General features: G+C 44.7%; 1 protein-coding gene across 2 annotated transcripts in view; it reads right to left on the reverse strand.

The window, feature by feature from the left end:
• PHLPP1 (PH domain and leucine rich repeat protein phosphatase 1) overlaps nucleotides 1-26,201 on the reverse strand; it is a 651,577-nt gene that overhangs the window by 71,065 nt on the left and 554,311 nt on the right. For both annotated transcript variants that reach the window (XM_078687772.1, XM_078687773.1), the window contains exons 12-13: nucleotides 3,716-3,878; nucleotides 2,130-2,260 (exon numbers count right to left, since the gene is read on the reverse strand). In XM_078687772.1, coding sequence (XP_078543898.1) covers nucleotides 2,130-2,260; nucleotides 3,716-3,878 — 294 coding nt within the window. The remainder of the gene's footprint in view (nucleotides 1-2,129; nucleotides 2,261-3,715; nucleotides 3,879-26,201) is intronic.

The following is a 26,201-nucleotide window of genomic DNA, read 5'->3' on the forward strand; positions in this document are numbered from 1 at the left end:
TCCCCAGGCAAAGACAATGTGTGTGTGTATGTGTGCGTGTGTCTGTATATACATACACACAACTTCAAAAAGGGCATCTGTAGGAAAATCAGACTGGTAACTACACACGGATCTCTTTATTTGGCCAACGTATTATCTTCCTCAGGCTCGGAGTAAGATAGAAAATAGGCCCAGGCACCAAAATAAAATTGGCCACCACAAGCGAATTAGATAGCTAACAGTCTCATTATTACTTTGCAAATATTCAGAATGACAATACTTATGATGCTGTTCACATGAATAGCAGTAGCAGTTAGTGAGAGTGTTATGCATGACAGAGTCCCTTACGCCCCTATGAAAGACTGGTAGCCTTACAATGAGGAAATTGAGAACAAACATGAGTCCTCCTTCACAAAGACACACTTCTAAGCAGGAGAGACTATATAGAAATTTGCATTTTTAGTCAAATTTAGGAAAAGGAGAAAAAAAGTCAATCATAAAAATCTTTTTTAATACGGTCTTCTGGCCGGTTCCTTGAGAGGGAGGTGTGTTACCAGTGATCAATGCCATTGGTCATGAAGTTGTTGGAAATGGTGTTGATTTTCTCTTATGCGCCATCTGAGGATGACCTCTGCAAAATTAGTACAGGTAGCCCACACTAGCCCAAGGTGCAAATGAGAAACCTGGTTTAGCAATAGTGGGCACGGCAAACCCACTGGAAACTATCTACATATGCTGCCCATTATCTGTAGATCCAGGGGCACACATACTCAGGCCAATGTATGCCTCAGACATTGTCTGATGCAAAGATGAGGCCAGAAGGGAACATCACTTTAGAGAAATAGGCAGAAAATCTGGAAAAAACATTTGCTCCTATGCTGCCTTCCAGCCAGCCAATCAATTTAAGGAATGTCTGCCACCGACATATTCCTTTTACAGTGTACGGATTTCAAAACAGGCTTCCTTTGTTTCCTGGGATAAAAATCTATCCCTGCTCTACAAAGCTCCAAAGCAACATTTTAGCAAAGACTGACATATGCTATGTGCATTAGGTTCTTGTTTGATATGCATCCAGGAAGAGCCTGAACCCGAGGTAAATCTAGAGGTCTGTTAACATGATACCAAACAGAGCAGTTGTCTAGGTGCATCTTTCTGTCTAATCTTGTACGCAGTCACCAAAAAGTGATTTTTTTGGTAAAATGATCACAAAACCTGGCTACCGAAGGTCTCCATGCCGGCCAATCAGAAAGTGTCAGAACACTTTCCTTAATGCATCTCCACGGAGCTGACCATTAATAAACCATCTCAAAGGAAAAGGAAATGGATGTCTACATCTACTGGAAGACAAATCCTCATGTACTGCTTCCATTGGCTTTGGGAGAGATGTTTTCACAGACATATAGGGCCAGGGGCATGCCTGTAGGTATATTAAGAAATAAATATGAAAATCAAATGGAGGAGGGCATAATTTGAAATCATCTGAAAGGAATGTTGAGGTTATTAATTAGGACAGCAGCTTGAAAACCTTATCTCTTTGGTAGATGAGATCAGATTATTTTCAGCAAAAAACTCTTGGACACAGATGTTATGAAATATATAAGACAGCCAACAACTTGATTACTTTGCAATCTGCAACATCATTTTAAACATTTTGCGAATTTGCGTGGTCCTCAATATTATTTATTGCTTCAGAATTTAGCCTACATTGTTCCAAATACCGCCCCCTCCCCCCCGTACCAAGCATGTGACCGTGGAGAACCAGGTGCTGTAAAAGACGACCTACATAGAGGTCTGCGAGTCTGACACACTCCCAAAGGTCTCTCAATACTCACTAAAGGGACGATTTCACATAATTTCACTGCTGAAGCAGTCATTAGGGCGAACTTAGCTGTAGTACAGTGCTCAGGCGATAGAGCCACATGACCTGCTCTTAAACAGTCAAACCTTCCCACACCATAACTCATGTTACAGTCAACGACCCTTTCACCCCTGCAAACAGAATTGTGTTTTATTCATGATGGTGGTCTTGTCCTGTAATATCTTTCGGACTAAAAAAAACAGTGTAATAGATTGCCAGCCCTTCATTTCACCTGCCCACAGAAAACACTGTGACCCAAGGGCTGGAAAAACGAAGAGTAAAATGTTCTCACTTAAGCTGCTCAAGTGTCTTGTGATCCAAGGCGAGCCTGGGATTTCCAGTCAGGTCCAGTTCCTGCAGTTTCGGAGGCAGGTTCTCAGGTAGTGTGATCTCACTCAACTCGTTACAGCTTAGGTCGACGGTCTGCAGAAAAGAAAAAGAACAAAGAGTCAAAAGTTGATCGCCTGAAACTGCATCAGCACCAAGCATCACTTGCTGTCCAACCGAGTAATGCACAGACTAATCAACCACATCCAGCGAGCTCTGTCATCATAACTCACTGAAAGGCTACATCTTAAGTGAAATCTCACATCCACAATTCATATCTTTGTTAAATGAATACAGGATATCCAATACTTCTCAGTGAAACAGACGTCTTAATCAGTTAACATGATCCTTGCAGGTTTGTCAACCGCCTTCTCTTAAGAGCTTTCTAATTTGCTGTGCTTATCCATAGGCATCCTTGTGTAACAAATACTTTGCTTACGTCAGGCGACAGGGAGGTCAGCAATCACCAGATGGACGTTCTACTATCACCAGAATTGAATATCACCAGAATTGAATAGCTATGTCTAGACGGAAACAATTTCTTAAACAACAGTTTCTTGAAAAGTACTGGCCATTTACTTGATTTGTCACCCAGACTTCAGAATTGCACATCCAACATGGGTCCCTGGGGCTTGCCTCAATGAGTGTTCCATTTGGTATGCAACTTATAGTTTGCTTGGCTGTTATGCAAGTTACGAACTGCGGCCCTAAATATAACTTGTGGATTTTTTTCCCCATGACCACAACTTCAACTAAACTGTGTTTCTTTGCGTGAATTTTAAACAGACCTAGATAGCCAACTCCTTGAAAAAGTAATAGAATAATGGAACAATGATCATGGGTATGCTTGAGGTCCAATATACTAATCAGTACACTCATATTTATTACTACAGAGCAAAGGTCAAATTGCATAGTATTACCAGAGCACAGCAAAAATGACCTGCAAAAAAAGCTGCTAGCGGCCTCATGCATTACATAGCACAATGAATTTACACAGGAAAATAACTCTCCTAATAGTGATGAAGCGTCTTCAATGGGATTTTACCTCACTGCAGTATTTTAGCCCATTGCATCTTAATATTTACACACCCACATGTACATGCATTTATCTGCATATATAGAACCACCAATACATATAGAAATTGAAAGCACAATTGGAAAACAAAAAAGACTTTAAAAAAAAGAATACTTTAAAACAAATAGCATTATTTACCCCCCCCCCCCCCCCCCATCTCCGGTTTTAGATAAGGCAAACTTAATCCGAAGGTATCGGAGCACTTTACTTGATCACCAGTTGCGTTACACAAGGAAACAATCATTTTTGTTAGGTACAGGGAGATTACGTGATTTGGCCAGAATCACAGGATGTTGTGTGCCATTGCCAAGACTTGAACCCGGTTCCTCAGATTTGAGGGCGACCGCCCCTAGCTATTAGGCCACAATACATCCGTACACAAAGTTGCATACTAAAGAATAACAATGCAGTGCACTGAAACTCTTTGAAAGCATTCAGCTGTTTTCATATGCTGGTTTCGAAGCAGTGAACCATACCTTGATTTCTGTGAGCTGCATCACCTCGGGGAAGACTTCTAAGCAGTTGGAGTGTGCAATAACGGTGTGCATGCGCCTGCAGTTCATGATGGTGGTTGGGATTGCTTTCAGTTTATTCCCACTGAGGTCAAGCTCCTCCAGCTCCTCTAGTTTGGCCATTTTACTAAGGAAAGAAAAGACACAGACAGTAAGGAAACTATGTAAACTAAATGTAGATACATTCCATTCACAACTTCGAGAGGGTCAAGTGACCAATAACGTAAGGAGCCCCTGTCATTACTCAATTGGCCTTTACAGAGGCACCAAATGTGCAACAGGCTGTGCTACACTTTGGGAACAGGAACAGCAATTCTAAACTCAGCAAAGCACAGTTTAAAAACTGTAATTCGATCACTTCAACAGAACTCTAAAGTGCAGTGATGGATAATCTTAGGAAAGTGACAGCCATTCTCCAAATACTTTTTTTTGTGAATGAGGGGGCCGGGGGCGTGTTTGGGGATGGGGCATTTCTGGCATAGGAGAGACCATGCGGTGTCAAGTTCTGGGGAACTTAACCTTTTCGTTTTTTATAGGGAAAAAGCTTTAGGGGTACCAAAGGCAGCCCCACCAAATGTCACACATCACTTGCTAAACTAAAGCATTATGAGAAATTCTCAGCATCGCTACAAGGTCCGAGAACACACACCTGAGGCTGATTTACAAGGTCCGAGAACACACGCCTGAGGCTGATTAACAAGATACAAGGACTGCGCATCTGTCACGGCTCCGTGCATGTTGACAAAGCCTCTGTCGCGTTGAAACATACATATCAACCAATCATAGGTGTTTTTAAGCAGGGTTTTTTACAGCCCCCCACGTGATTCCTTCATTTTGATTGAGCCACAATAACCTAAGAAGTCCTCCCCTGCCTCTCCCAATGGTGGTCTTCCCTCGGTTTCAGCAATAGGGTGGAGACTAATCCCTGGCAGAGGTTTTAAAGGACACCAAAGGTATCAGAACTCAAGGTGGTGCGTGCTTTGTGCCGCAAGCAGGTGGAGAGTACTGTTACTCTCACAGTAAGCAGGCTGCAGCTTCCAGGTAGCATAAGTGCAGGCACATCACACCTCAGTGTTCCAGGTGGACACCGGCAATGGATTGGCCACAGTAAGGGTTGTGCACTCGCTTTCAGTTGGTGGGTGTTAATGCTGCAGACATTGTGGCCTGTCTGTTCAGTAACACTAGGGGCAGTTGGCAACCGAGCTTGCCTGCCTCAGTGGCAGTTATTTTTGCACATTACTCCTAGCACAGTGCAAATGGGATCCTTATTTGTGGATTTGCCCGAAGCAAAGTGGTTCACGGGCAGCTGAGGAGTCTTTTGAAGAAAGACAGTAACTAGAAGTAAGCAGAGCCTGTCTCTGATGAATCAGTCATCAATAGGCTATGTCATGGAGTGGCGGAAGGAACAAGCAGACTCCACCAGAAATGCCAACAAACCGTGATCACAGGCGATAATGAGAGACCCTCAAAGGAACGGACAAGTTTCTAAGCACATGTACAAGGAACACAGAGAAGCATTTTTATCAAGGGAAAAGCAAACTAAGAGGTGATAACTAGGGACGTTTGTTGCATGGAAATTATGGACTAACCCGAAAAATTATTTCCTTCAGCTCAGCTGAGTTTATTTTATAGGGTACTTGCTAGAATCTTCTTCCTGCATCATTACAGTGGAATTACCAGGTGTTACCATGATCAAAATCAATGACATTCACTGTATCACCCTCTGAAAGCTGAGAGTCTGAGATGGCCCTGGTGGAATTTCAACTGATGACCTACAAGACGCCCACAGGTTTTTCCAAAAGATGCAAGACACCCTCTGAGCTATCCTGCCAGATACAAAGGTCCTGTAATCTGGACCCAGAAAGGTGGTACTCAATGTAACAGGCTCTGTACTGGAGCTTTTTATAAGGATTGGTGACAGAGTGTACAGTAAGTACCCTGTAGGCCTGGATGATTCGAGAGATAAGTCAAAGATACAGACCCAGTCGCTTGTAGGCTTACAACAGGTGCCACCATCCCTCAGCAGCTGACTCAAACTTTCCTGAAGCAAATGGATGGAGCAAATGGCTTACCTGTTATTTACTAGACGGTTTCACAGCTGGATAAATGCAGTGCACATACCAGATGGGGTAACAAGACAGGAGTAGTTCCATTTACACAACATACCGCTTTCTAAATGACTGACTTAGTCCCTGCTGTATTTACATGTCTAAAGTGAACCAAAGGTTATGTTTGTTTGGTAAATAGTGGAGCTGTAGATTAGGATTAGATCAAGGACATGTTTCTAAGAGGCCGGCCTGTGGCATCTCCTCTCTGTGAATACTTCACACAATTTTGTCCTGCGGCCTGAAGCAGGCGGTCACACTTCTGTGCATCTACGGAATAGACATGATTATCCACCGGCCCTCTGTGTGAATACTTTAAAAGCATCACAGCATTTGAAGATTAAGTCTACACCATCAAACTGCACAGGATAAGTTGATTTCCGAAATTTACCTCTTTACATGAACATAACTGCCTTTGTACAGCTGTGATAAAGGGTCTTTCTTAGTGTGAGACAAAGCACTGAAATGTAACACATATGCAAACTGAAAACCCAGCATTATCACACCTAAGCAAACTGAAAGCTATGTAGTGGGAGAGTGAAAGTTCCATTTGATCCATACCTACACATCACATAGGCCCATCTGCAGACAAATGCAATACTCTATCCACATTCGCTGCAGGTGTCCCTGGGAATCACGAATTTCAGTCCTTTTACTAATCAATATTAAAGGAGCAAATTAAGTGACCCAGCCCACAACCCTCAGATGATACATCAGTAGAAGGTTGCCCTACCACGGCCATGTTCTCCGACATGCCACCTCAAGAAAACAGCCAAGAATTTTCGCCTCAACTCAAGTTTTACCAATGGAGAAAGTGCCGGAGGGTGATGAGAGCATGCATGCGCTAAGGAGATGAGCAAAGCTGCACCAATGAAAAGGGTGACTTGTGAGACTAACTAACCACTAAGAGAGAGAGAAGGAAATTGAGGGACCATGCAAGGACAGGTAGAACAATGCTAATGTTTGGATACCGGACATACGGAAAGGCACAGTGGAAGAGATTCTGCATCAATGTAAAGGGTGGAGGAACACATCATTAATGGAAAGGGGGATGAATTAACGCAAAGCTTGTTCTCCAGCAAGGCAATGCTAGGAAATTCCATATGGCCCCATCAGCAAAAGAGTACCAGATTGTCCATAAAAAACTGTCTAATTTCTCTAGTAAAAGCAGGTTTACAACCCCAACCTTTCAACAGTAAATCAGTGCATAGTCTATGGTAGATGGCCCAGAGGTTCAGAGTAAATAGGTAGTTTATCCTCTTGAGCCGTGGACTCCAGGGCTGCAAATGAACAAGCTTATTCGCTTTACTGTTAAGATAATGGAATGAAAGTGTTTGCGTTTGACTGGCATTCTCCAGTTATTGTATTGCTCGACTAGTCTGTTCCTAATGCCACCCTGCACGGGTTTGAGAAAACTGTTTTTGCAAAATGGAGTTCATACATGACAAGACAATAGAGGCTATACATGACAAGACAATGCACTTCTCCAGGCACAGATGGAGATGACATTGGGGGTAGGAAGAATCGTTGGATTTAATTATTCCATTGTCGGACACTGTCCTATGTTGTAATCTTATGACTTAGTTTCGTTGGCAACTGAGTTAATATTTAAAATTCCACTGACCATCTGCCAAGCGATTGTGATGGGCAACATGATAGGGTAGCTAAGGAGTCAATGACCTTTGCTCCTGCCCTACCTTACAGCATAATATGAAAAAGGTTCAAGACAATGCTCTCACAAAGGAGCTGGCCACCAATCAGAAGGGAGGGATGAGACTTGCACAAAAGAAAGCTGAACGGGCACAAAAATAAAAGGGGAGGAAGGCTATAAAAAGTGGAGCATGTTCACTGCCAAATCGAAATGTGGGCAACTATAGTACACCAACATTCTAAATGCAATCTTGAACCTTTTAAATGTTTTGTACTTGCAATGGTTTATTTTTAAATCACGCAATAAAGATTATTATTAGTTAGTACACCAACAGAAATTAAATATATCTCTGCAAACCTGTTATTACGATTTTTCCATTAATCAAAATATAAGTGGCTGTGGAGATCAATATCAGACTGCTAGAGAGGAAATTCACGTACATATGCTTTTATTTTCACCTTTAAGTAATTTTGTGCAGCCTACTCAACTGGAAATCTCGCAAAATAGGAGTTTAGTGAATTCTAATTAACACGGATGTTTGGTTAACCTTGCAAAAAAACGTGCCTTCAAATGCATTTTCAAGCATACTATTTAAACTTTTTGGGGAGGTGGCAAACATTTCCAGTTTCCTGGTAATACGGTCTCTGAAGCTTACAGAATACTGACCAATACAGAAGATAGAAAAGGCTTTCTCAAAGAAATCTTAAGGTCACTGAAAGGAGAGATACCCGTCAGCAAAGGATACCCGCGTCCGTGAAGACAACGGCTTTGCTCAAGATAACTGACATTTGGTTTGGTGCCACTACATCTCAGACTGTGTCCTCTGGTGAAATTAAACATTTTGGGCAGAGCATTATCTTGCTTTCGGTTTCATACAGCTCCACTTAACATCCTATTTTGATCTACTAGCGCAACATAGCACTGCTGCATCTTAATCGGGGCTAGGCATCTTTGCCGGGAGAAAAATTGAGCTTTTCACTTTACTGTTTTGATAGACAATAATTGGCAATGCCAATAAGTCTGGCTTATTAATTTAAAGTGCTTCTCCAATCATTAATTTGTTTAGGCACTCAACTAGTCCTCATAAATGCACTCTGTCCCTCTTCACTGCACTCATGCGTCTTATTCATCTTGCATTCATTCCGTTACACAAGCACAGTAAAACACATACAAGCTAATCACCAATTACGAGATAAATAATAATAAAAGTAGAAAAAGAGAAAACATGCTGTCAACTAAACATAGAAGGAATATTCATTGCAATAGCACATCTTCTCAGTAATTTATATAGTATGTTGTTGATTTAACCCTTTACGCGCTCATGACGAGCTGAGCTCGTCATGAGTTGTGCCGCTCGCACGCTCATGACGAGCTCAGCTTGTCATGTAACGCGGCTTTTTAAAAAACGCAGCGCGCAGCGGGAAAACCGCTAGCGCGCATGCGGTTAAAGTACAGGTACAGTCGCCACATTTAGATCTAATGTTTTAGCCATTTTGAAACGGTAAAACAAAGGTACAATGGTAAAGTGTGTAAAGTGTGTCTTGTAAAGCGCACTGCTACCCGCACCGCAGGCCTCGTAGCGCTATAGACCGCTGGGGAACCCGTCCTGGCTTTCCCTGTGAGATAGTCCCTCCTGGGGGTCTCCAAGGTGAAACCAGGCATCCCTGGCGTTTGTGGGGGGCCGTTGTGGAGATGAGGCAAGCTTAATGCCCAGAGTTACCGAGTGTGGTCCCCGGATAGAGTAGGCACCGAGGCGAGAATTATCAAGTCCGCTGATCCTGGTCCAAGACCCTGCCACATGGGGAATCGAACCCTGGTCCCCGCCCGTTCTCTGCTCTCGGGTCTGCCGCCTCTAACCAGTGAGCCACACCACTCCACCATGGTGCAGTGGTTGTGCGGAATGTGACGCACTACAGATGAAAAGAGCAGCAAGCAAGTGGCTCGTCCGCAGTGTCTGAGAAGCCAGAGTATACTATAAACAAGCACTGGCAGAGTCAATACCTCTGGCCTACGCAAGAGCAATTGGCATTGCCAATGTGTTTTAGCAATTTAGTACACCAGAGTGGATGCTGTTCAGCATGGCTAAAAGTTAGTGGGATAAAGGACAGTGGCATGGAGTGCAGCATCAGGGAGTGGAGTCTTATGGAGTGGCGTACAGTGGAGCAGAGTGGCAATGAGAGGGTAGTGTCGTAAAGAGGAAGGGAGTAGGGTTGAGTGGAAAACAGTGCCAGTAGAGTAGAGTGGAGTGTCAGTGATGTGGAATAGTGTAAAACAGAGTGGAGCGGCAAAGAGGGTTTTTGCGTGGAGTACAGTAGAGGGGTGTAGAGCAAAGTAGGTTGTGAGCGGAGTAGTGTATCATAGAATAGAGTGGGGTAAAGTGACATGGAGTGGCATAAAGGGAGTTGAGTGGAGGAATGTTGAAGAATGCCATAGAGTGGAGTAGGGCAGAGTGGAATAGAGTGGAGCAGAGTTCAATGGAGTAGAGCATCAGAGTGGAGTATAATGGAATGGAGTGTGGTAGAGCAGAGTGTAGTAGAGGGGCCTACAGTGAAGTGGCGTAAAGTACAGTGGTGCAGATTAGATTGGCGAAAATTGCAGTGGTGTAGAGTGGATTGTTTTGGGGTAAAGTAGTGTAGGACGCATTGGTGTCGAATGCAGTGACGCAGAGTAGCATATAGTAAAGCGGTGCAGAGTAGACTGCAGTGGTATAGAGTGCAATGGCACAAAATCGAGTGGTGTAGTGTGAAGTGGCATAGAGTGGAGTAGTGCAGAGTGGAGTAGTGCAGAGTAGAGTGCAGAGGAGTAGAGTGGGCACAAAATTAGAGTGGCGTAGAATGCAGTGGTGTAGAGTGGGGTAGAGCAGAGTGGCAGACGGCAATCATACAAATAGTGTGTCAGAGTAGAGTGCAGAATCGTAAAGTGCATAGTAGCATGGTGCATAGTAGTAGAGTGGCAGAGTGGTGCAGAGAGCAGTGACGTAGAGTACAATGGTGAAAAGTAGAATAAAGTGGGGTAGAGCGCAGTGAACTAGAGTTTAGTGACGTAGAGTGCAATCGTGTAGAGTGATGTAGCATGCAGGGGCGCAGAGTGCACTGGCATAGAGTAGAATGTTGTAGAGTATTGTGATGTAGGGTGCACTGGTTTTGAGCGTAGTGTTGGAGAGTGCATTGGCGTAGAGTGCAGTGGTTTAGAGTACAGTGGCATACCAAAGACTGCAGAGGCATAGAGTACAGTGGCATAGAGTGAAGTAAAGTGGCTTGAACTAAAGTGGCATAGAGTAGATTGTTTCAGAGTGGAATTGAGTGGAGGTGCAGGGTGGAGCAGGGTGGAGCAGGGTGGAGCAGAGTGGTGCAGGGTGGAGCAGAGTGGTGCAGGGTGGAGCAGGGTGGAGCAGGGTGGAGCAGAGTGGTGCAGGGTGGAGCAGGGTGGAGCAGGGTGGAGCAGGGTGGAGCAGAGTGGAGCAGAGTGGAGCAGAGTGGAGCAGGGTGGAGCAGAGTGGAGCAGAGTGGTGCAGGGTGGAGCAGAGTGGTGCAGGGTGGTGCAGGGTGGTGCAGGGTGGAGCAGAGTGGTGCAGGGTGGAGCAGAGTGGTGCAGGGTGGTGCAGGGTGGAGCAGAGTGGTGCAGGGTGGAGCAGAGTGGAGCAGGGTGGAGCAGGGTGGAGCAGGGTGGAGCAGGGTGGAGCAGGGTGGTGCAGGGTGGAGCAGGGTGGTGCAGGGTGGAGCAGGGTGGAGCAGGGTGGAGCAGGGTGGAGCAGGGTGGAGCAGGGTGGAGCAGGGTGGAGCAGGGTGGAGCAGGGTGGAGCAGGGTGGAGCAGAGTGGAGCAGGGTGGAGCAGAGTGGAGCAGGGTGGAGCAGAGTGGTGCAGAGTGGTGCAGAGTGGTGCAGAGTGGTGCAGAGTGGTGCAGAGTGGAGCAGAGTGGAGCAGAGTGGTGCAGAGTGGTGCAGGGTGGAGCAGGGTGGAGCAGGGTGGAGCAGGGTGGAGCAGGGTGGTGCAGGGTGGTGCAGGGTGGTGCAGGGTGGTGCAGGGTGGAGCAGGGTGGAGCAGGGTGGAGCAGGGTGGTGCAGGGTGGAGCGGAGTGGTGCAGGGTGGAGCGGAGTGGTGCAGGGTGGAGCGGAGTGGTGCAGGGTGGAGCGGAGTGGTGCAGGGTGGAGCGGAGTGGTGCAGGGTGGAGCGGAGTGGTGCAGGGTGGAACGGAGTGGTGCAGGGTGGAGCGGAGTGGTGCAGGGTGGAGCGGAGTGGTGCAGGGTGGAGCGGAGTGGTGCAGGGTGGAGCGGAGTGGTGCAGGGTGGAGCGGAGTGGTCCAGGGTGGAGCGGAGTGGTCCAGGGTGGAGCGGAGTGGTCCAGGGTGGAGCGGAGTAGTCCAGGGTGGAGCGGAGTAGTCCAGGGTGGAGCGGAGTAGTCCAGGGTGGAGCTGAGTAGTCCAGGGTGGAGCGGAGTAGTCCAGGGTGGAGCGGAGTAGTCCAGGGTGGAGCGGAGTAGTCCAGGGTGGAGCGGATTGGTCCAGGGTGGAGTGGTACAGGGTGGAACAGAGTGGTGCATGGTGAAGTGGAGCAGAGTGGAGTGCTGCAGAGCGGAGTGCTGCAGAGTGGACAGAGCGGTGCAGAGCGGAATATTGCAGAGCGGAGTGGTGCAGAGCAGAGTGGTGCAGGGTGGAGCAGCAGAGAGTGGAGTGTTGCAGAGTGGTGCGGTGTGTTGCAGAGTGGTGCGGTGTGTTGCAGAGTGGTGCGGTGTGTTGCAGAGTGGTGCGGTGTGTTGCAGAGTGGTGCGGTGTGTTGCAGAGTGGTGCGGTGTGTTGCAGAGTGGTGCGGTGTGTTGCAGAGTGGTGCGGTGTGTTGCAGAGTGGTGCGGTGTGTTGCAGAGTGGTGCGGTGTGTTGCAGAGTGGTGCGGTGTGTTGCAGAGTGGTGCGGTGTGTTGCAGAGTGGTGCGGTGTGTTGCAGAGTGGTGCGGTGTGTTGCAGAGTGGTGCGGTGTGTTGCAGAGTGGTGCGGTGTGTTGCAGAGTGGTGCGGTGTGGGCGCAGAGCGGAGTGGCGCAGAATAGCCTAGACTGCAGTGGGGCATAGTAAAGTTGCGCAGAGTAGAGAGGCGTAGAGTGAAGTGGTGTAAAGTGCGGTGTCAGAGTGCAGTGGTCACGGTAAATTAGAGAGGCATTGAGTGCATTGGCATAGAGTTAATACCTTTAGACCTACGCGCCTTGTGTCGAGGGCCTTATATATCTATAGCACTACCCCTTTCCAAAAAAACAGAAGGAGTCTCTATAGGTAACAGGTGTGAATTTTAGAGTAACTAGGATGGTTTTTCTTAATGCTCTGGTAGAAGCTAATCTCTTTCTATTGGCCTGGTTCCCATTTTTGGTTAAGAATTATTTTCCGGACAACCACTGCAAGCCTTTATTGAGCTCGGTTACCAGAGAATCCACTATATTACTTCCTGCATTTTGATAGCCTGTTCTTTGGATATCAGGTGCATTATTTGTTTAAACAGCTGAACGATGGTGATGGTGCTACTTGATACAGATAAGGGGTTTATATACACTTGGGTGTTAATATGCCTATGGATCAACTGTACACATAGTTGTTGGGACATACAGATTTAGTATTGCATGATTGGATATGTTAGTTGTGTTCTTCGCACGTGTAATTTTGGTTGTCCGATGACAGGGTTACAGCATGGGTTGCATGTGGTGTTTTGTCTGATATTGAGGTAGACGCATCTACTTTAAAGAGAGATTACATATAAAGTGTGTCTTTTTGTCATTTTAGATGAGCATATTTCACTGATTGATCCGTTTGCACCCTGAAGGTGGATGGTTGGCTGATCACTTTTGCCGAAACGAGCGTCGGCACCAGCACCATAGCCATCTGGACACAGAAAAATAATTTGATTTATAAATTATGCTCTTTGTGGATGTATAAAAAGTACACTGAATAATAGGAAAAAAGGTTCCAATGAACCAGAAAATGTAATTATGTGGTTCACTGATATTTTGAAGTAAAATGGTAATTGGAATATTTCCAGTTTACATCTTGTAACAGGGGTGTTCTTGTATGGCTTATTACATGAGATTTTTAAATTTATATTGTGTTAGGATGTGTTGTTTAGGTATGAGTGGTATGTGTGGGGTCTGAATTTGTAATGTCATTTAGATTGTTAGTGGGGTTGAGAGGAGTTTTCATATATATGTATTATTAAATCATTGTTTTCTTTATTTGCTTAGGTACGTAAATAAATAACAATATAGAGATATTTCCAAGATATTACATTTTTTGGTTGTTTAATTGATTTCTGACTCGGAGCTTAACTTTGGAGGTGGGTTTCTACTTCTCTTCTGTGAATTGGCGTAGGGCAGTACAGAGTAGATTGCAGTGGCAGAGTAAAGTGGCACAGAGTTCAGTGGCACAGAGTAGAGTGGTACAGAGTAGAGTGGCACAGAGTAGAGTGTCGTAAAGTGCAGTGGTGTAGAATGCATTGGTTTAAAGTGTAGTGGTGTAGAGTGGTGCGGAGTAAAGTGATGTAGAATAGAGTGGCGTAAAGTGCAGAGGTGCAGAGTAGGTTCGCACAGAGTGCAGTGGTGCAGAGTGGCAGGGCGCAGAGTGGCATGGCGCAGAGTGGAATAGAGTGGCACAGACTGAAGCGGAACAGAGTAGACTTTCAGAGTAGATTGAAGTGGGGAATAGTACAGTGGTATAGAGTAGAGTGCAGTGGTGCAGAATGGCTCAGAGTGGAGTGTAGCAATACAGATTATTGGCATAGAGTTCAATGGCCTAGAGTGACAAAGTACAGTGGCAGTGTGTGCAGTGTATCACAATATACTGTCGTAGAGTGCAGTGGTGTATAGCAAAGTGGCATGGAGTGAAGGGGCGCAGAGTGCAGGGGCGCAGAGTGCAGGGGCGCAGAGTAGAATGGCGCAGAGTAGAATGGCGCAGAGTAGAGTGCCAGAGAGAGCAGTGGCACAAAGTAGAATAGAGTGGCATAGATTGCAGTGTCGCAGAGTAGAGTGCAATGGTGCAGAGTAGATTGCCGTAGAGTGCATTGGTTTTGAGAAAAGTAGTGGACAGTGCTTGTATAAACATGCTTTTCGCCTACACCCTGGAGAGACCTCACCGTTACCGTTACCTATGCTTATCAGATTAACCTTTGTTTGACATGTAATCATGCTATGCCCTGCAGTACCAACTAATCAGATTGACCTCTGTGTACTATATAACTATAATGTTTTGCCCATGTCCTGCGAAAAACCCCAAAGGCTACTCACCTGCTGATTCTCCAGATTGACTATTGTTTAGGAATATAATAATGTATTATTGGTAACACTCCCTTACATGCCTGGGGCAGAATAGAGGGTATATAAATTGTAAAGTAAGACCATTCTGCAGACTGCCTCCTCAGACAACTATAGGTGCCTGTTGTTGATGCACCTCTCCATCTCATGAGATTGTAATAAATAACCTTTCTCTCTGGCTCCAGCGTTGGTCTCAGTTTGTATTCGGGACCCGTGGACGGGTGACCCTGCACATTTGGTGGTCTGCCTCAAGCAGACCCCCAGACTTTGAAGTCAGAGAAAGAAAAATAAACACAAAGCTCCCTGGAAGACACAGCTTGACATTTTACCTCCGTCTTTGAATGCACAGCAAATGTGATAAGGTAAGAACAAGATTTAACGACCTGTTTGCAGAAAGTGGGTTTGTGGAAGAATACAGTAAACAAGGTTTGGGCAATGAGAGGGACGACCTAGTGCTGGACAACCTAAAGCAAATAAAGCCAACAAACTGAAAACCAGAAAATATTAGTTACAAACCACAAAGCCAATGGTAAGCAACGGGCGGGATGCATTCCTAGGTCAACTTTCTGAATGTCCCAAGATTTCTTTAGCAAACAAGACAGTTACACTTTCTGGTACTCTGTGAGCTAAAAAGTATCCTAATTTGCTGTTTGGATGATACCACTGCAGACTTCCCGTGCAGACCACGCCATACAGCCCGTTTAAGCCCTTGAAGATAAAGACGGCTTGTGAAAGTGATGATCAGTTGGTCTATCATACGACAGGCACTAAAAAGTGCATTTGCAACATTACTTACATACATAAGTAAGTTAAAGGGATTCATTTGGACAATGCAAAATCTAACAACACTAAGAATTTATTTCAAGAGCACTGAATAATATAGTGACTCAAAATTTCTACGGTTTTGATTGACTTCAAGAACACAACGATTTTGATGGACTTGTGAGCAGGAACTAATTTCAATCTGGAACAAAGCGGATTTCAGGTGAATGCTATAACCCAAACGTTCTTGAATTATTATATACGTTTGTTTCTACCTAGACAAACCTCGAGAGATGGCTTTTTTAGTGCTGACAGGCACCTCTCACCTTTAGCGCTATGTGCCTTTTAGACAACTGGGACAGTTTGCACATAAGCTTTTAAATGTTTTTGTCCCCAAATGATATCCTGCCCAATAATGCGTCCTATCCCCTCATGTTGGGGGGCTGTAAAGATGCCCAGGGTGGGAGATTTATCATAGAGATTTGGTAGAAAATAGCAAAAACAATATGGCTTTAAAAAATAACTAGAGGGGGGCTAAGTTCTGCGCAAGAAAATGTGTGGATTTTTGTTCTCCTAAAAATGGCATCCGAGAACTGTTGGGGGGAGGTGGTACTTAGCACTGTTTTCATACCAATATAGTGTTGGACAATAATGCTTATTTTTGTGCTGTCCACTTCCTTGCAATTTGCTAGAGATTACCGTGTGAAACTCATAGGTGAACCCCAAAAACTATATTTCTGAAAATTTGTCAAAATTATGAATTCTTTAAGGTGGCATTTGGGTACATTGCCAAATGTTATCCTAAAGAAACTAATTATTGAACTAAAACAAATTAAGTGTGGAAAATAGGACTCGCAACAAGGTTTTTAACTTAAGGTCAGTTAATGACAGGGCTCCTGCTCTGACAGCATCTTAGCCCTTTTTTAGGTCTCGCCTAATCAGTGCTCAAGCGCTGTATAGGAGTGACCTCTTGGGATCGGCCTGCACTTTTTGGAAAAAGTGTGCATGTACTGCACTGTTTCCAATGTGCGCTGGAGCATGTACGGCATACACCTTGCCGAAGCGAGCAGCAGCGCCATCTGTTTGCAATTATCGCGCCCGCGCTTTGGAAACAAATGGCGCCGCGGCTCGCTCCCGCAAGGTAAACCTCAGTTCCAGTTTCTCAGGAGATCGTAATAGGGTTGGATGTCTCTAGGATAGACCTAAAAAAATATATATTTCTAGAAACGAACACCTTTCCCATCATTGCTGACGCTTTACTGGGAAACAATCACACGTTATAAATCGCGTGGTCAAAAAGGTCTGGAATCTCTCATTCGTTCTCTTCATTGCTGAAGCTTTATTGACAAAAGTTCACATTTTATAAAGCGCAAGTGCAGAAAAGTGTCTCCTTCACACGCAAGCGTACTGAGACAGCACACACTTTTTTTTACTTGCCCCGCCCCTTCTGCGCTCCAGGCCTCACTTTCGTCCAGGGATCCCTTGTTGGACCTGTAAACTGGTGCTGTCTTTGCCTCCTGGACTGTCGTCCTCCACAGCTACCTCGGAGGAGCAAGTGAGAATCCATTGCAGAAAGCTTGTGCGGGCGCAGTAAAGTGTAGTGGGATGGGTCAAGCTGTGAATAGCAGTTGAATAGATTAACGGATAAAGAGAGCGGCCCTAAATTCCTTTTCGGTATGTATATATATATATGTACGTATGTTTAGTTCTTTACTTTATGTTTTAATTACACAGGGTTGGATGTCTCTAGGGGATTTGTTTTAATCACCCTCCTTGTCCATTGTTTTGTTGTTTTGTTCACATTTTGAGTGCACTGCTCAGGGCAGTGATTCAATTCACTGCAGCCGTTAGGTCCTTCCACTGTGTGTGATTGCACAAGACACGTGCACATTGGCATAGTGAATAGGTCTTGCCTTTGGGACCTTATGAGTATTTAGTTATGCAGCACAATATCCTTTGTGCAACAACATTAACTGTTGCATGACTAAACACTTATAATGTCCCAAAGGTGAGACCTATTGGCTATGCCAATGCTTGTTCTGACTTACTCTTAGCCATGCTGCACAGCCATGCTGCTGCACAGCCATGCTGCTGTACAACATAGCTAAAATTCAAAGTCAATGGCATATTAGTATTGCCAACCCTTGTTTTCCCCAAAGTGCAGTGCAAACATCAAACGTAGGTAAAAACAGAATTTCAGTGTCAGAAATATCTGGATTTTCCAGGGAACAGCAATAGTACTACATCTAGCATTCACAGGCTTCTTCCGATAAAACTGTTGCACTAAAGGTGCGAGTGGGTTTATCACCCGAGGAAGCAACATCACAAAACCCAAACTGCAGAGATAATGTCACTCAACTTCTACTCAGTCACATTTAGTTTATTACTCTGTGCAGAACATTCTCACGCTGCAGACTGAATTTGGCAGTATATCCAGAGCTGTTGAGCCGAACTTAAAGGAAATCTGTGAGTACCTTTATAAAGTAGATTACAAGCTAAATCTTAAAATTTACCACGGATTATTTAATCCAGCCAAACAATTCTATTAGCTCCAAAAGTTGCTTTCAATAACAACCCAGGAAATCTTTCTTAAAATAAAGTTTATCAGAACTGAAATCAAATAATATGAACACACTTTAACCTCTTCAGTGCTGCGCGAATTTCGCTGCAGTGCTGAAGGGTTTAAAATCGTATTGGCTCATGACGGAAATGTTCCGTCATCAGCACCGGAGCACCGACGCTGATGACTGAACCGTTCCGTCATGAGCATGGAAGGGGATAAAAACAATTACAACAGCTTTACAAGCAATAACATTTACACAGATGTACCCTTAACTACTACTTTTAAACAAGCATTGGCATAGCCAATAGGTCTTGCCTTTGGGACCTTATGTATTTAGCCATGCAGCACATTATCCTGGGTGCTACAACATCTACTGTTCTTAAACCTTCTTGCTCACTCTACATGGGAACTCTGGCATGCATTACCCAACAACATCCCCTTTATTATTGCACAGTGACATGGAAACTGTTACTGCTTTTACATGAGCGACTGTGAGATGGCCTGGTTTGACTTCACACCCAAATATAATTGTTAGCCAACAGGATTGGTCAAAGAGCTGATGGGGATTTGAGGTTTAGCGTGTTCCATAAGACTAGGCACTTCAATACAAAAGTTTGATGTTATAATAATCCGCTACCCAAACACACTACTATATAACTAAACTAAAGTTAGCCCTAGTCCAAACACTGCTATCCTAACAGTTAAAATCTGAATTCTGAGTGACAAGAGCCATCCTCTACAATGTACAAATACATACAGACAGACCAAATTCACGTAAAGTAACTAGAGGAAAGAAGATTTGAAGGAGGCTGGAATACTGATCCCAATTGAGTCCTCTTCTAAAAGAATGGCTTTTACTAGGACATGTCATTTTTAGAAAGTTATGAAATGCTGTCTGTTCCTCTTTTGTGGCGACACTTGTTTTTGCTACCTACAGTATAACTCATGAGGAACGCAGGTGGCATTTTAAGTAAAGATGTTACTACAACAACTTCCATTTCAGCGAGGAGCGGGCCAAGGAGGCCGATAACAAGAGACCTTACTAAGCGTCGCAAACGGGTAGCCAGCCAAAAGCTACACATGCCTACCGCTCTACAGAGGATGGACAGAAAGAGCAGGCGATGAGCCCCACTATATGCCACCCAAACTGCAGGAACAGGATGGTTGCAGGGATGACAGCAGCGGTGCCAGGCGGGGCTCCGTAACGTCAGCACACACAAACACCAACCATGCGGTTCTTGGCGGGCGCTGAAGCATAGTGGGCAGAGGGTTAGATGGGGCACCTGGGCCTTGTAGATCTTACGTGACAGCAGATTAATGGTCCATGAAAGTGAGCATGGTGTCTGCCACACTACAATACCCAATATGCAATTGCTCTGACAGCAGGACGTCGTGGTAAAAGGGGATATTACATCACAAAGCTGGAGCGCTAAAGTCAGGATTCACAAGCATCAGCCAATCGGAGGAGAGGGCCAGGGAGACCCCACATGGAACTAAAGGGACGGTGAGTGGCAATGTTCGGTAACACCAGCGCTTACTAGGAAAATGGGAAACGCAGAGGCGGGGGAGGAGGGAATCGGTACATAGGAGATTAAGTACCTCTGCAGGCACATGGGATAGTAGGGCACGGTAGATGTGAGGTGATACCACATAAAGCCCTGTTTAAATAACAGAAGTTGGGACTCAGAGCAACAAAAAACATCAAGCGCTCTGGTAAATTGCTCTCAGAGAAATGAGAAAGTAGTTCTTAAACAGATGCTACAATGGGACAAGTGGAAGAGTACTAGTACTGGGGCACTGCACAGTGGGAGAGAACAATTGAGTAAAAGGAGGGACAAAGAGGAAGAACTGACCACTAGTAATCATGGAATGTTTACAGACTCTGAAAAAAACAAATGTAAAGCAGTGGGCAGGCTTTAAGCCCACAAAGTAGTTTATACTAAAGCATATACAAGAGGTTTTGAAAGCTCGACCTAAAAATGAAAATGAATAAAGGAGAAGGAATGAAACGAGAGTGGTCTTGTAGAAAGAAAAAACTGAAAACTAATGGGACTGGCCCACCAGCCCTGGGACTGAAGGACACTAATTTTCAGGTGGATGTGCATATCCTAAGACTAATGCTGTCATTTAGGAAACCGAGCCAATGATTGAACAGGACTGATCCACTGCCCCTTAGCCTGCATTTTGTCATGCATGGAAGCAGAGTGCAAATGGCACGCACACATTCAAAAGCAGAGGAGTGCTGAAGAAAGCCTCTCTATATAGGTGAGTATATAGATTGATGAGGTAAGATAAGACAGACAATTAGATAGGTAAACAGACAGACCAATAATGGATTTTTTATCACAAGATCCAGGCAGACAACTGAACCTTCCCTAGGGTTTGGCAAGGTGCCTAAACACAAAAATGCCTGCCTACTAATGTAAATTGTGAGTTTTCTCGTGACAAAGTACATATCTGCATGCTTGAACAGTGCAACAGCAATCCACCCATAAAAGTCTATGTGCTTTTACGTACACATTTCATAATAAACAAATCAGGACTACTGCACTTGTAACTTTTCATAATAAACAGATCAGAAGTGTGGCATCACACAACTGTTTCCAGAGAATCAATTAGGTCAACAGCTTGATCATTGGCTTGTCGCCATAACAAACGTAGTCCCTACTGTATTGAGCACAAGCTTTCCGACAAGTCAACCATCATGCATTCAGTCATACAAATTACAATTTTATACCAACAGCTGGCAAACTAAAACAGTACCTCTGTAAAGAAAGTCTAACAAGGAGTATCAAAATGCAAATGTTCTATACCTAAAGTTTGTCAGATGGGGTAATGACACCAAATCAATCCCCTTACCTACTGGGGAAGTCCGAGATTCCATGTAACACAATTCCTCACTATAGGCTTGAGTACAGAGTAATAACACATCCCTTAAATGACCACTGACTTTTACATACCCTTTTCACAATTAATATGTCAGGCATTTTGATGTTATTGTAACTTTTCACAATAAATTAGATTGGATCAATAGCTTTGATAACTGGCTTGCCACCGCAACCACCTGAGTCCTGCTTAAAATGTCATAAGTTTCCAACAAGAAAAATGCAATACAAGCAAGAAACACCGTCTGTCCAATTAAATTCTGTATGGAAGGCCATCAACATGTGGGAGAAGCCTAAGCCCTTCTCTCAGAACTGCTTTGGAAATGCTTCTGTTTGCTATGTAACATAATTGACAGCTTCGCTCTCACACTAGACTAAAAAATAAGTGTTTTAGCATGAGCGTGCGGTCACATGACCATCCTACCACCCATTTGCACCTCCCTGAATATTAAGATATTAAAACTAAAGAGGATGACGGGGGGTGGTTTAACTGCACTGCAAGATGGCCGCTTGCTAAGCGAGCTCTGTCGGCAGAGACACTATCTTGACAAAATCCGCACAAATGGAGGGTCATCGCGGCTTGTAAATTGCCCCTGGGCTCTGTCTAGGTGGTTACGCCTAGAGGGAGCTGGTTGCTGCGGCAGCAAACCAACTCCGCAGTGTACAGGGAGCCCCTGTTGGCGGCCTAATCGGAGACACCGGAACCCCTTACCTGAAGTGCGGCGGCCGGGCTGATGGAGGCTCATGGAATCCTGCAGCCTGGTTCCCTGTGTGCTGTCGAGGTGCCGGCTCTGTCCTTCCAGGTACACTTGGGCTGTAGCTCCAGAATCGCGGGCAAGCATAGCCGTCATTGCTGCACCAGATGCTATCCTGTGTGCGGACCAGGAGACTCCGCCGGAGGACCTGCGGCGCAGCGGAACTACCCCCTTATTACGAGGTGAGCACAAGGCTCCTCCTGGGCCTCCCCAGACGCTGGTGTTTTCCGTGTTGTGAGACGAGGGGGACTGCTGTGCGAAGGGCGAGCCGCCATCTTTAAACCAGCAAACCCGGAGCTCACGGATCGGGAGGACGGACAGCGGACCTGCAGTGAAGCGAGGTCTCCCTTGGGCCGGGAGGTAGAAGTCGTTCCCCCTCATTGACACTACGCTCTGCTGGGCCCCTCGGGAGTACGGTGAAGGATACCCCTGCAGGCCATATAGTGGCGGGCTCGGCCAGGTAGACACGAAGCCCAGTGGATCTGCCTCTAATGGTGCACTTGTCTGTGCTATCAGCTGTGAGCGGGAAACAACCTTTACAACGCAACTTTTACAACGCACTACCATTACAACGAAATTTTTACAACGCAAAAACCATTACAACGCATGTATTTACAACGCATGTTTTTACAACGCAGGTACCTTTACAACGCATACCATTACAACGTAAGTATATAATTATATTTAAAATGTTATATGTTTGGGTTTTTTTAGGGGTATTTTTATAATTATATTTACAATGTTATATGTTTGGGTTTTTTTTTAGGGGTATTTTTAGGGTTCAGGGTCAGTTTTGGGTTTTTGAGTAAAGGGGTATTTTTAAGGGTTCAGGGTCAGTTTTCAGTTTTTGGATAAAGGGGTACCGTATTTTCCGGCGTATAAGACGACTTTTTATCCCCTTAAAATGTTCTGGAAAGTCGGGGGTCGTCTTATACGCCGGGTACAAAATTTGAAGGTATGTTTTCATGTGTTTTTACATAGCGCGGACTTCACCCGATGGTGTCAGACTGCTTCTCAATAGGAAATGGGCATTACAGGAGGAAAAAGTTACATGTGTGCAAGTAGAGGTACGGTATAGGAGGGCACTCAAACACAAGAACTAATGTTACGTAGGCGATGGTGGCACTGTGGAAGTATCAAAAGCAAACTCACTGAAAGCGGATCTGAAAAAGGGAAATAAATTACAGTTACTGTACCGGTAATCTGCCAAAAACATCATATTTTCCTTAATGCATCCAGCAGCATATCCACCCTATTTATTGTTCTCGAGACACAGGGGAAATCATCTGGCTCCACCACAGGCTATGCTAATGAACAGAAGTAATTTCCACCGCAAACCACCATGCATATGAGTAACAAAACTACCCTAATGTGGATAATGGCACATATCCACATTATGAGTACGTAACAATACTAATGTGGATAATGGCGATGGCGGCACTGTGCGATGCATTGGAAGTGGGGGTAGTCTTATACGGCGAGTATAGCACGAAACCTACATTTTATCAAGAAAAGTAGGGGGTCGTCTTATACGCCAGGTCGTCTTATACGCCGGAAAATACGGTATTTTTAGAGTTCAGGGTCAGTTTTCAGTTTTTGGGTAAAGGGGTATTTTTAGGGTGCAGGGTCAGTTTTGGGTTTTTGGGTAAAGGGGTATTTTTAGGGTTCAGGGTCAGTTTTCGGGTAAAAGGGTATTTTTAGGGTTCAGGGTCAGTTTTTGGGTATTTTTAGGGTTCAGGGTCAGTTTTGGGTTTTTGGGTAAAGGGGTATTTTTAGGGTTCAGGGTCAGTTTTGAGTTTTTGGGATGCAGGGGTATTTTTAGAGTTCAGGGTCAATTTTGGGTTTTTGGGGTACAGGGAAACAGGGTAAAAATAAAAAAATTAAATTTAAATTAAATAATAAAATAAATTAAATTTAAATTAAATAAATTAATATATATTTAATTAAATAATATATTTAATTAATATAATTTAATATAATTAATTTAAATTAATTTAAATTAAATGAAATTAAATTAAATTACATTAAATTAAATTAAATAATATTAATTTTAATTAATTTAAATTAAAAAAATTAATATATACTAAATTAAATTAAATAATATATATATAATTAATATAATTTAATATAATTCATTTAAATGAAATTAAATTAAATTACATTAAATTACATTAAATAATATTAATTGTAATTAATTTAAATTAAAAAAATTAATATATACTTAGCAATACTTACGTTGTAATGGTATGCGTTGTAAAGGTACCTGCGTTGTAAAAACATGCGCTGTAAATACATGCGTTGTAATGGTTTTTGCGTTGTAAAAAATTCGTTGTAATGGTATGCGTTGTAAAAGTATGCGTTTTAACGTCATACATCCGCTGTGAGCAATGTGGTGAGGGCGCTTATGGGCCAGCACATTTGGTGTTAGGAGCTAACGATAATACCAGGCGATAAGTGTGGATGCACCCCAGAGGGCATTGTATGGCCCACAATTTACCAGCGCTCAACACCCCCAAAAAAAGGGCTACCAGCGTTGTCACAGGCCGGATGCTGCTATACGTGTGCCAGTGCAGTGGGAGCGGGCAACCGTTGAGGTGAGGATCACTGGAGCTGCCATAATTCACTGCACAGCGTATCTCACAGGCCAGCCGCCAAGGGTAAGCAGGACGCTAAACAGACGAAACTAACATTCGATAATAGAAGGACCACCAGAGTAACGGAGTCAGACCCGGAGGGAGGCTCTGAACGCCAGCCAGAGTCGCAGGCAGAGGATCGGGGGGAGACCTATGTGCATGAATGTTAGAGATGCGATCAAGCCTCCGCACCATAGACACGCAGCTGGATGTGCTCACTTCTCAGCTGGACTCAGTAAAAAAACTGGTGGGAACTCACGAGACAAGGCTGGATGTGCTCGAAAATCGCAATTCAGACTTTCACAAGTTGCAGGTTGAAACTAAAGCGCAGCTCCTGCACATGGACAAAGTACTGGGACTGATCAGGGCAAGGAATGAGGACTTGGAAGCCCAGTCCCACCCAAACAACCTGAGGATCATAGGGATTCCGGAGACGACTGCCATATCTAAAATGGAGGTTTACATAGCGGATCTGCTGCGCGAGCTCTTTGACCCTGATTTGTCCATGGTGTTCGAGGTTGAGAGAGCATACCGTGCCCTGGGCCCCAAGCCTCCAGTCGGAGCTACACCCAGGCCTATCCTGGCTTGGATCTTGAACTACCAGGACTGCGACCTTATCCTGAGACTAGCAAGGAAGCGAGGGACAATAACCCATAGAGGGAACACAATCTCATTTTACCCTGATTTCACTCCGGTGGTGCAGGCGGTACGCTGGGAGTTTCTGCCTGCAAAACGCATTTTGCTACAAGCTAAGATCCCCTACTCTCTGCTGTATACCGCCTAGCTTAAGGTGACACATGAGGGCACGGCACAGTTTTTCACGGATGCCAAATCCGCTTTGAAATTTGCTAAACATGTTGGGGTAAGCACGCTGAGGACACATCTGTCAATAGATTGAGTGATAATGATTAATTGGGGTTCTGCAATTATGTGACTGCAAATGCGATTTTTTTCTGGTGGGGGCCTGGCTGGGACACGTGAAGGTTTCAATATTGGGGTCAGACAGTGTCCCTGTGCAGCAGTCGCAGCGGGTTGTTTATATACAACCCATGATTTATAGACTTGCCACTCTGCCTTATTCTTGGCCACCCTGCTTTCAGCAGGGGTGTACGCCAGCGACACGGTGCCCCCCAGGGAGAGCTTCTGGCTGTTTTACTCTCAAAAGGGAACAAATCGTTGTTGACGATGTTGAAGGGGGAGGTTTAACACACCCTGTTTGGGGGTTGGGGGGGGGGAATTTAATGTTATGTTCTTAGCCAGTTTATAGCTATATAGCCAAGAAAATCACATATGGGAACCACAGTCTACATCCATATTGTCTTCAGATTGCAACAGGGGTGGGCAACATGACAAACATGCCACAACCTCACACCGAATGGCCATTGGGAGGTTCGGGTATTGAAGGCCCACAACAAGGTATCACATCAGACAACAACAGCTTTGTTATGTCATGTCTCAGTTTTATAACCTTGGAACATCCGTGGTCTGAACGACCACAGAAAGACCAGATTGGTTCACTCATACTTACTAAGGTATCACATTGACGTGGGCCTATTACAAGAGACGCACTTGGACAGCACGCCAGCCACTAGGCTAAAGCACAGGCGATGGGGACATATTTACTTTTCCATATATTCAAATTACTCTCGATGGGCAGCGGTGCTCCTGAGGCAGGGACTGGACTGGAAGGAGTGCAAATCTCACCTAGAGTCCAGAGGCAGATATATCATACTACTTGGTGACCTGGGTAGAGTCCGGTGGCAATAGCGGAAGGTTACGGGCCTAATATGGACACCCCCGCCTTTTTTCAAAACAT

This window comes from Lissotriton helveticus, chromosome 4_1, assembly GCF_964261635.1.
Source record: "Lissotriton helveticus chromosome 4_1, aLisHel1.1, whole genome shotgun sequence".
NCBI classification, from domain to species: domain Eukaryota; kingdom Metazoa; phylum Chordata; class Amphibia; order Caudata; family Salamandridae; genus Lissotriton; species Lissotriton helveticus.